Source organism: Equus przewalskii, chromosome 4, assembly GCF_037783145.1.
Source record: "Equus przewalskii isolate Varuska chromosome 4, EquPr2, whole genome shotgun sequence".
Classification (NCBI taxonomy): Eukaryota; Metazoa; Chordata; class Mammalia; order Perissodactyla; family Equidae; genus Equus; species Equus przewalskii.
Window position 1 is genome coordinate 88,161,666 of NC_091834.1, and position 12,183 is coordinate 88,173,848.

The 12,183-nt window shown below is 40.5% G+C and overlaps 1 protein-coding gene across 8 annotated transcripts in view; it reads left to right on the top strand.

Moving 5' to 3' along the window:
- The window catches only part of LRGUK (leucine rich repeats and guanylate kinase domain containing), a 108,990-nt gene that overhangs the window by 46,599 nt on the left and 50,208 nt on the right, over positions 1–12,183 (top strand). For all 8 annotated transcript variants that reach the window (XR_011539585.1, XM_008520779.2, XM_070617742.1 and 5 more), the window contains 2 exons: positions 7,136–7,232; positions 10,456–10,569. Coding sequence is in view for 7 of the 8 variants with exons in the window: in XM_008520779.2 (XP_008519001.2) it covers positions 7,136–7,232; positions 10,456–10,569 (211 nt within the window). In the remaining variant the exon portion in view is untranslated. The remainder of the gene's footprint in view (positions 1–7,135; positions 7,233–10,455; positions 10,570–12,183) is intronic.

A 12,183-nucleotide genomic window follows, 5' to 3' on the forward strand; every position in this document is an offset into this window, starting at 1 on the left:
GTGATACACACTGGGTAATATATATATATTTTTTACTTTAATTCTCTGAATATTTAACTTAATTCAGTGCCAGCCAAAATCATTCTCCAAGGTTTGAAAATGCAGGTGTTTTTCATTAAGCATCGTGGCGCTGGAACGCAGGCTCATCCTGTCGCTGTGCAGTGTGACAGCGGGAATCACAATGTTGTGATGCGTGATGGGCGAGCCTGTGCACCCGTGACAGCCTCTCCTCAGCTCTGCCGGCACTCATGCTGACAGCACTTCAGCTTTATCTCCACACAGATCTGCTTTTTTTGAGGCCTATTTCAGGAGGAAGGAAAAGGAGGAGGATGGAAGGGGGCAGCAAAAGTGTTCCCTTCTCATGTCCCCAGGATAGCCGTCAATATGCTTTCAGTTTTCTGGAGCAACTGTTTTGCTGCCTGATTCCCTAATGACCCAGTTAAAATAGAGGGAAATATCCGAAAAACTAGAACCATCCAAAAACTCCTTCAGCTGGATTTACAGACTTCTTTTTTTTTTGAGGAAGATCAGCCCTGAGCTAACATCTGCTGCCAATTCTCCTCTTTTTGCTGAGGAAGCCTGGCCCTGAGCTAACATCCGTGCCCATCTTCCTCTGCTTTATATGTGGGACGCCTGCCACAGCATGGCTTGCCAAGAGGTGCCATGTCCACACCCGGGATCTGAACCGGTGAACCCCAGGCCGCCAAAGCAGAATGTGCGCACTTAACTGCTACGCCACCGGGCCAGCCCCTACAGACTTTTTAAAGGTTTCCAGGAGTCAGATTTCAAATTATCACTGTCGTCTTTTGAACTGGTTTCCTCTTGTATTTTTTATGTATAACAAAGAAATCGCTTTTAGATTAGTGATGTTTGTTAGTGACCTGAAGATGTGGCTGCAAAGATGCATTGGACAGCAAGAAAAATAAATGCAAATTATTTTCTAATGCTATTACAGAAAAGTTCCTTCCCTCAGGCTACACATATTCAAACAATGTAAATACTATTTTAAATAGGTACATTTATTTAGATATCTAAAATTACATCCTTCGTTTGAACAACTCTAGGATACAAATACTATAGAATAGTTTATTCATTAATATGTCTTAAACACCCTGAAGTAAGAAAACTAAATTAAAACTTAATATTAGAATAAAAAGGATAGAGGGCCATTATGCTCATATGGGAGTACTGAACCTGTTTTAAAAGATAAGTGGAACGCAATGAATGGTAGGTCAAACTAGGGCAAAGGGGGGCCTCCTGACTATTGTGCTAAGATGTAAACCTGGAACCTTTTAGCAAACCAAAGTGACTTGGGAGAACCAAGCCTTTCTCTGGTTAGAATTCCTTTCACATCTTGGTACCAGTTGTTTTGCAAATGGTTGGTGGCCTGGTCCTTCATGTTTGTTTGTGATAGCGCTGCTGACACACACAGGGTCAGATGTGTTCTTGGAGATGTTTATTCACTCATCATCAGAGTTAAGATTCTGATCCAGTCTGATGCTACATTCTCACCCGGGTAGGCCCCCTAATTATTCATGTTCGTTAAATCCTCTATTTCCCCTATTAGAAGGCTTATCCATTAGGCTTGTTATTAAATGATTTAATGCCTGTTTTCCCTGCTCATCTGTATGCCCAGTGAGGGTAGGGACTAATGTCAGCTTTGCTTACCATTGAGTTCTCAGTGCCCTGCACATGGCCAGGCACTTAATACATGCATGAAAAATATTTGTTAAATGAGTAACTGATTGAATGAGTGAATGAATGAATGAATGAATGAAGGGCATTGCATGCAACGTTTAGTGGGAAATTACTGTGATAAGAAGCATAGGTGATTTTGCCCAACCTGTGCTGATGGATATATGGAGAGAAGGATAGATTCATTCATTTGCTCATTCATTCTTTGAGTAAGCGTTTATTGAGTTCCTCCCATGTGCTAGGCCCTGAAGACACAGTGAGAATGAGATTGGCAAGGTCTTTTCCTTAATGAAATTTGTGATCTAGTGAGGAACTCAGATCCTAAATAATTGGTGGTGTGTACAGTGTGTGTGGAGGCACAAGATGGCAAAACAAAATCCTAAAATTAGCATCATGTCTATACAGTTACTGCTGCCACTGCTATTTTTCTCCTCTGGGTAGTATTAATGGTGAATGCAAAGATGCTCCTGACTCTTCCACTACCAACTGCACCCTCACTCACCCACCTCCCTCACAGGCTCAGAAGCATCGTCCAGCCATTCGTTGACATCCTCATGGAGGCAGAGATCAGGGTTTATTCAATGGCAAATCATTCTAAAAAATCCCATCAGGATGTGAATCAAAGATCATAGCATTGGATACAAAAGGATAGTAGACAGCTAGTAATTCCATCCATTGAGAGAATAAGATACTACTACTATTATATGCAGCAACTTTCTAATTAAAACGAATGATAAAACCAAGCACAGCCTCAGGAGCAGCTCATTACTCTTGTTTATATTCTATTTTATTTTATTCTTTATCTAACATAAATTTTATTTATTTTTAATTAAATGAAAAGAAAAAAAGGCATGAATACCATCTCATCATGAGACATGTAAGCATTTACAGAGGCACTTTGCCATTTGCTTGAATCTTTTCTTTCCTCCTATTTATTTCATTTTTCCTGGTGTTTTGTCTTCCTTTTTAAATTGCCTTGACCCGAGACCAAGACATTCAATGTGATGTTTGTGTGCTAACTTGCACATCCAGATATATAAATATTAGAAACATAACTCGGTGGTATAACAAGTACTGGTGTGGCTGAGGGATTTGCTCTTGTCTTAGGTTTTAACTTTACTATTTGTTGTTGGTTTTAGAAATAGGTTAGATGTTCTTTCTTTATCTGTATTAGTTATCAGTGGGCTGGACATATGCATTTACTGCCGTCAGAGTCTCTCTATTTCCATCCTTAATATTACCACACAGATCAGTGGCTTCCTGAAGAGCGCTGGATGATGAGGGGAACAAAACAACACCAGCCTGCCTGCTCATCTTCCAGAGTGGAGGCCCTGAAAGTGATCTGAATGGTCATGAAAGAAAAATTTTATTCTTCTTCCTTAGATTTCTATTTTCTAGCAATCTCTATTTTCATAACCTTTCTCGTGGTGTTGACTACTAAACATATTTTACTTTTAGCCCTGTAAAACAGTACAATAAAGAACCACAGCTATTTAGCTAAGTGAGATGGTATGAGGTTCAGCTACCTCACTACAGTCTAATCTAAAGTCTGTTTATATAGAAATGGTTCATTTGTTCAATCAGTGTTGGCTGAGTGCCATCCACGTGCCATGTGCTGGTGGTAAAACTGAAACAGACAGACATGGGTCTTGTCCTCCTGGCAGCTTATAATCTAGGGTGAGATTTAGATAAGCAAATGCTGTCTAACAAGATACTTAGGTGGGTGCTGTGAGGAGGGAAGTAAAGAGCCTCTGTGATAGATGTTAAAGAGGAGTAGGATGTGGGGCTTGAGTCGGGGGTGAATTCTAGGCGGAAAGAACAACAGGCACGTTTGGTTAACTGAAAGGACTCTCTCTAGAATGGCTACACTTGAAGTATAAGGGAGATGGCAGAAGGTGAGACCAGACAGATAGACAGAGGTTTGATCATAAAGGGCTTCTAGGCAGAATTGTGTCACGATCACAGATGCATTTTAGAAAGCACACCCTGCCGGCCATATGGGAGACAGCTTGGGGAGGGAAGGCTGGAGACAAGGAGAACAGTTAGGACGTGGCGACAGGTGATGATGGCATGAGTTAGAAAGTGGTGTGTTGTTACTGGAAAGTGGACAAAGTAGTGGCTTCCTGAAATTTGATACTCAGACACAGTGTGTGCTGGAATCTTCTGTGTTCATGATCTCTTAAATCCTGTCCAGCAGGGGCTGGCCTGGTGGCACAGCAGTTAAGTGTGCACGTTCCGCTTCGGTGGCCCGGGGTTCGCCAGTTTGGATCCTGGATGCGGACATGGCACCTCTTGGCAAGCCACGCTATGGCAGACGTCCCACATATAAAGCAGAGGAAGATGAGCACGAATGTTAGCTCAGGGCCAGTCTTCCTCAGCAAAAGGAAGAGGATTGGTAGACGTTAGCTCAGGGCCAATCTTCCTCAAAAAAAAAAAATATCGTGTCCTGCAATTTACTGACATATATTTGCATTGGGCTTTCGGATCAATTTAATTTGCCTACTAAGTGCTCCAAGAGTACCTGGGCTTTTGTGGACACCCATTCACAGAGTTCACTTACCAACAATACGATGTGCTTCAATATGCTTGACTTTAGATGCACTCACAGCCAAGCCTCTGCTTAAATATTTGCAGTAACAAGAAGTTCATTATTTCCTGAGACAGTCTGGTCCACAATTGAGATTCTAAATCTGCATGCTTCTGAATCAAACTAAAAAATTTCTATTTCCTCATCCACCTGCGAGCTCTTCTTACACATCTTTTCTTCCTCATGTATTTCCCTGGATATTTTAACATTCCCTTATTTGGCCTGGCCTTCCAGATGCCTTTTTCTCCTGATCATCTGCTCCTCTCTGTGGGCTTGGCTTATTAGGATCCTCCAGGACAGCTGGCCGATGAATTGGCCTTTAGAATGTCTAAACTCACCCTTAGACTTTTAGGGGCAGTGCTGTGGTCTGGGGTTAATCTCTAACTCAGTTCTTTTATCTGTTAGTTGAAACTAGCAGGGAATATGGCCCCCATTATAAACTATGATTTAACTAATTCACCATGATTTAATTAGTAAACAATAAACTCATGGAAATTTAAATTACACTTGAAATTATATTTAAACAGGGGAGAGGAGAGATATTGAAGGTGGTGGCCCAAGTTTCTTTGTCTAAAATTTGGCATCATTTTTTCAAAGTGAGTTTAGCGAAACATTGCTTTCACTATGAAATATTTCCTTTTTAAGGTCTTCATATTTGAGCGGCATACTACACAGCGAATGTATCTTTATGTGAAAATTGGATGACAGATTAAAAAAACCGCAGGTCATCTTAGGCCCTTCTTAATAGAAAGTGCCACAGAAGATGCAGTTCTGTCATCAGCATTTGCCATGTCAGTGAAGCCATCTCTTTGTTTACCTGCCTAGAAGCTTCAAATTGCTTCTCTACTTTGTCTTCCTTTTAGAAATTCTGGAAAAATTCCTGCCGCTTAATCCTTTGGTTGAGAAATGCAAATTCCAGGCAGTGTGTAAAGGCCATGTTGAGGGTGAGCAGCACAGGATGCCAAGTCGCTGATTTATCTGTCCTGGCTGTCAAGGTCACCAGTAGACAGGGCGTCTCAGGTCCCTACTGAGGTGTGTGAAGCAATGCCAGTGTATTCAAACCACAAAACAAATGTCATGGTGTTTTGACAGTCTTCTCTTAGAATGTACTCTCTTTCCTGAGTATATGGTTTAAATGTGTTGTTAAGACCTTAAAATTTACTAGTGTGGTTAATTCTTGATTATAATGGAAGGAGAATAGTGGAATGAATTACAAAAATTTATTAGTCTTTGACTTTGTAATGGAGAGGCTTTTGAGGTTACGACTTTACCTTCTCAGTATGATATTAAAAGGAATTGACTCCGGTGGGGCTGGCCCTGTGGCATAGTGGTTAAGTTTGCATGCTCCACTTTGGCAGCCCAGGGTTCACGGGTTCAGATCCTGGGCACAGACCTCCATACCACTCATCAAGCCACGCTGTGGTGGGGTCCCACATACAAAATAGGGGAAGACTGGCACAGATGTTAGCTCAGCAACAATCTTCCTCAAGCAAAAAGAGTGAGATGGGCAACAGATGTTAGCTCCGGGTCTATCTGCCTCACCAAAAAAAAAAAAAAGAATTGACTTTGGAGTCATCCTGGCATGGCTACTTAATGATGTTGCTTAATTGCTGGGCCTCAGTCTCATCATCTGTAAAATGAAAACAATAACACCTACCTCATGGTTTTTATTGGGAATAAATGAAATAACCTATCAAGGGTCTAGCTCTTCTCATCTCCTATTTTAAAACTACAGGATGATCTAAAAATTGGTTTGTATTCCCAGAGCTTAACACTGAGAAGTCAGAATGGGATGACGTCAAGAGTCCTAGGCTAGTTGGGACCCTCATCATCTAGTTCTGGGACCGACACTGGCCTGCTCTGTGGCCTCGGACAAGTCATTGTTATAGTCAGCTCTAAAATGGCTGTTATCATGGCTGTTAGCCGCTGCACAGGTTTCGTTTATTCATTCATGTTACAAATATTAGTGAATGCCTACTATGTGCAGGGCATTGAGAATGCAGTGGCCAGGAAGATGATCAAGATGAAATACTCCCCTCATGATTCATATGTCTTGCTGGAAAAGAGGAAAAAACCTAACATGCATCTAAAAGCAGGCAGTTTTGGGGATAGAGAGTAACTGCAGGTGTGGGAGGTGGGCTGGGAGTGTTGTTTCCGACCGTGGTCAGAGAAGCCCTCTCTGGGTGAGTTGAGAATTCCATTCAGCATTGGAATCACAGATTCCCATAGGAGGTTCACGCACAGTATTGAGAAGTGTTGGCAGCGTAGTGGAATGAGCTCATCTCTGCCCTCAAACTGCAGAGGAGATGGGGTCCTGAACAAGGAGCTGGGATGCAGCTGGCGGAAGACACTGAGGCTGCAGGTGTATAAAGAGATGCATAACCCAGTGATAGGAGGTCAAGGACAGCTTCTTAGGGGGATGGCACTTCAACTGAGTCCTACAAGACAAATGGGTTAGCCCGGAGGAGGGGTGAGGAGGGGAGCACGCGGAAAATGCCCGTAGATCAGAGAGAACGTGAAAACACGTGGGTGGAAAATATGTGAGTAATAAATATTGTTATACTTCTTAAAGTATTATTATGTGAGAGCAGAGGAGGTGGTTCAGAAGGTGACAAATATCAATGAGTAAGAATTTGGTGTCAATAATATAAAATGTGTCTAATCCCTGTGGAGCGTAGTGGCTGAGTATAGTCTAGCGCTTCAAAACCACAGGGTTTTCACAGTTATGATACTTTACGATTTATGATTCATGGATCAATTTCAATTTTTAAAACATACTTTATGCGGATACCTTTTCCATTTTGGAATTCAGGTTAATAGAAATAGACTAGGTTATCTGTTCTACGTTTTCAGGGCCTGTCACACCACAAGACCGCCTTACTTTGGAGAAGGGGATCGAGTTGATTATCATTTTATTTCTCAAGAAGTTTTCGATGAAATGCTAAACATGGTAAGAATGTTCTCCTGTATTTTTATTGCATGAGACATATATGTTCTCTGGTAGAAATATTAGGAAGTAGCGACAGAAAGGATAACAGATTTTGTATTTGTTATGAGAAAGATGTTCTCAATGAGTTGTTTTTTTCCTTAAACCACTTAATATATCATTGTTCACATGCTGTCTTATTTTATGATCTTGGAGAAAATATTACGAATTTCCAATAAAACTGAATGAGTAGATGTTTTCAGAAAATAGAAGTAAAAGCTCTACAAAAAATTCTTGTGATCTGTGTTCATCAGGTGCTGCCATTATCAATCAGATTTTACTCAAAATAGACAGTTCTCACAGACCTGATGTGATGTACGAAGCATTCTTAGGATTGGAGTGTTCTGTCCAGAGACCACTAAGTTTTTATCCCCTGAAACCCTGTTAATCTAGTTATTGGTAATAATTCACAACACCCTCTTCTCTGAGTTCATTTTCTTAAAAACAATTTATTTCTTCTTTCTTGGCCTTTACCTGCAAAGGGACTCCTCATACCCAAGTGTATTTTTTCTCTCAAAAGTATATGCTGATGTCAATACATATCTACCCGTGCCTTCGGTTAAACTGAAAAAGTATCTCAGATTTTCATCACTACTGATGAGTCTGTAATCCTTTTATTTTCTCTTCACCATAGGCCTTAATTTTGTTTATATTATCATCCTTTCTTTCACCAAATGAATCCTGCACCACTTTTTTTTCTGAAGCTGCCAAAGGGCCGGATTAAGGACTAGTCTATTTCTTTTTACAAAAAATCACCATCAAATGAGTGATGCTCTTGTAGCTACGTCTCCCCTTCCCTCTCTCCCTGTCCCCTTCCTCCCTCCTTCGCTGTCCTCCATCCCCAAACAATGGACCTGGCTTGTACCTCAGTGTACATAACTGTGGAACATGTAAGTGCAGGCCCTGCAGTTTCTACCTGTTTAACTTGGAATGCCCAACTTTACACATGGCACGTAGTTTCTCTTGTATTCACGGAGAACCCCCACTGAGAAAGTCCTATAATCCCTAGGCCATTTCCCCTCTAACCTTGTCAAAAGAACCTATTGGAAATTCTTTATAATTTGCTCTCCTAGGGCTATATTTTGGCAGTTCATTTTCATGTATCAAGAGTACTCTGGGAGTTTATATTTCTAAAAGCTTTAATAGAGATTTGAGGGGTTATCTTGATATTAGTAAGGAGCATTCTCTTTGAATGATATTAGTAAGGACTCTTTGGGTTTAAAGACAACTAGTTCCTAAAATTAATGTTAACTTCTCTTGTTAGAGTCTGAGGCATTTTTTCTTGGTTTAGTTCATCTGTTCTCAGTACCCCATATGCTCCCCTGGTGTTCCGTACCTTGTCGGATCTGTAATAGAGTAAGTCTGCTTCAGTTCCTCCTCTTAGAAATCACTGTACTTGTATACTATATTTAGTCTTACAGTTTTACTCCCTCTACAAAAATCCATATGTGTTTGAGAAGTACTCATTTTTACTGCTTCTGCTAACCTATATTACTTCAATATAATGTCATTTTCTTCGACTTGAATTTTCCTTCTGATCTCCTTTTCTTTAAAGTGAGTTTGAGCCTGTTTCATGAAGAAAGACAAACCTAGAGATTATGAACTCATGACACATTGTCATCTTCACTAACCTCAGCCACACACTCAGCCTTCTGTACACAGGACCCCCCATCCACGGAACATGCACCCAGACAGCCTGTGTCCCTGTCAGTTACAGCCCCCACCACCGACAGACAACCCTGGCATACCCCATTGGCACACACCTACTGTGGGCAGTCACACCTACCCACTCTGACAGATACACATAGACTCGTACACCCTTCGTATACATTCACCCCCCCCCCCATACACAGATCTTCCACCACCCCCACGTGCCCGCAGACACATGAACCTTTTTTAAGGACATATACACAATCACTTACCTGCAGAGACTCTTCCCCGCTTGTGGAAATAAGACCACAGATCTGGAGTCTCTGAAATGTGATTATTGCTATTTATTAAGAAATCCACAGGCAGGAAGAGACGAAAGGAGTATCATCATCCAGGAGCTGGGGCACCTCTTCATCTCAATTCTTAAAAAAATCAGTTTAATAGAGCCTGTTTTATAGACATTAGTAGTATATGCATTAGTACAATGCAAGATTCCTCCCAACCCTACATCCTTTCAAGAAATGTTTTAGGGGTCCACGGAGGGAGGCCCTTACGTATGAGTAAATACACTCATAGCATATCTCTCAAAAGTGATTCAAATGTACATTTTGAAAATGGAGTGAGTCACAGTAAACAAGATAACGTACATACCTGACAGGAGATTCAGATATCTATCTATATAGATATAATCCGTATATTAAAAGAAAAGGAGTCACAGTATTTATTCCGTAGAACAAAGAAGGTATACCACTGAGGAAGTAAAATATTAAGGATATTTATTGTTGAGATTTTAACTTTAGAAAGCATGAAATAAACTTCTTTTGATTATGGGGGGTGTTGTGGATTTTCCTCCTCACCCACAGCAGACACAGAAGATAGCTTTTGGAAGAACTGGGCTTCCAGAATACAGAGAGAACGCAGTATTTATACTTCAAATGCCTGTGGGCACACAACAGTTCTATTGAATAACATTTGAGGTGGTTTCAATAAAAAGCTGTGTTTATAAGGAAAAATTGGATGAGCCTGTTTTTTATGGCTTATCTCAGGATGCAAAGGTTTTAGGATATCCCTGTAATTCATGGCCTTCAGGCTTATCTGGGATTGCAAGGCTTTTGAGGGTGGACGCTTTTTCTGGGCTACCTGGTTTGCTGGCATAGCCAAAATGGCTGAGGCAAAGGGCGAACTATTAGTTTTACTCTCTCAATAACGAAGGTTTATGGTGCAGCTTTGGCAGGAAGTGGGTAAGTAAGCAAAATGATCTCTTCTCCCATAAGCTTTAGTACCTTCACTCTCCTTAACGTTTTGTCAGCAGATTACTTCCAAAAGCTTAATGTTTTTGCCAGCTGAGAATTCTGAATAAATTTCTCTATCACAGTTTGATATTGAGTTTCATAAACCCATTGTCATTCTTATATAGTTGCTAATATTTGTAAGTTTTGTGGAATCATATAAAAGTAAGACACCAAATACTTTTATTTATATTAAATTCCATTATGGCAGCTGTTATATGAAAATCTTTGTACTTCTTAAATTTCAGGGGAAATTCATTCTAACATTTAATTATGGTAATCACAATTATGGATTAAATAGGGACACCGTAGAAGGTATCGCAAGAGATGGTTTAGCAAGCTGTATTCATATGGAAATAGAAGTAAGTGTTTTTCATTCAATCAATTTATTTTTTACATGAGTGAGTTTGTACATATATATATATTTGGGGTTGGGGTGGGAGCTACAATGTACAGGTAGCACCTTAGGCACAAGAGGAGTGCATACAAAAGTGAGATTTTAAGTTTATAATTAGTATGTGGAGGCAAGACACATGAAAAATTAAATGGCAGGGATTAAATTACAGTACAAGAAATTGCACTTTTGCTATGAGTGAAACTGCCATTCAAGATTTATTTTCTAAGTGATTTCCACACTAAATTATTCTTTTTCTTTTTAGAGCACGGTCTCTGTTTGTGTAAAGTGATGTTAGATAAAGCCTGATTCTTACAGGATGTGGAACTGGTTCCCTGTCCCCTCAGGACCATGGCAGCTCCATGCAGTTGACGTTCCATCGTTCTTCATGGGAGCTGTGTGGGCTAGGCTGTTACCTGACTCCCGTTGCTCACTGGTTGCAGTGTATTCATTCTTCCAGCAAGTTAGACTTGCAGATTTCAGATTTCTCTCTCTGCCCCAACTTGCCGTCTTCCCCCAGTGATCTATATTAGAGTACATAGAAATTTCTCTAAAATTCAGATCCAGAGTAAAAGCATGAATATTCCACCCATTTGTCTTTAAATATATGGCTTTATTAGATATTTGAAATCTTCAAAGACAGCTGATTTTTTTTTTCAAGTTATCTTCTCCAAACGGTATAACACTTTTGTAGTCAGAAGAAAAAGATGTAATAAAAATGATTCCATGAGACCAAACTTATGCAAAGTCAAATCTGGGCACATCTAGTGTTCCTTTATATCGACTCTGAATCTTTCTTAAAACTTGTTTCCTTGATAACTTCGCAGAGCAGGAGACTGAGTCCTTTTGGCTCCTTGCATTGGTTTAAGTGTTGCCTAGCTTCAGTGAAACTGGCCACGTTTCTTCCAGCTCTTTAATTTTCCCACCTTCAAAATCCTGCAATTCTTATCTTTCTGCAATTGATTGATTTTGCATCTTTAGGAAGATTTCCATTGTTTCTATGCTAATAAACAAAAAAAGCCTTTCCCCAAAATGTCTTCTTTGGGCAAGGCAGAAATAAAAATTAAGACATCTTTGCATGCAGAAAGTCTCCAGCAAATTGTGTCTACCTGTTTCCAGTTCATCAGTCCTCTCAGTGCTGGCTCCTGTTGTACTTTTTCTCTCCCTGAGAGCTTTCTCCTACTCATTGCCTAGAAGTTGAGTCTATAAATCAGGTTTTATTCTCCTGATTCTCCCCAGCTATAGCATTTTTCCAAACTGCTCTTGGTATTGACTCTCGTAGAAATTGTTTTTTAAAAGAGCCTGTATTTCCTCCCCCAAATTTTTAAAGCAAAGATTTGGAACATTGAATTAAACTATTGATGATAAGATTGAGATGGAGGGAGCTTTAGCGTTCATGTGGAATAGCTCTTCTATTTCACCCATGAGGACGCTGGCAGTCAGGGAGCTGGAGGGATTTGCACAGAGTCTACAGCAGCTGGAGAGCTGCAGTCACAACCCAGCTCCCCAGATCCGCAGACCACCACCTGCCAGTGTTCACGCTCTGAGCTCCTGGTATCAGGGTATCATGAGCTTGGCTTTC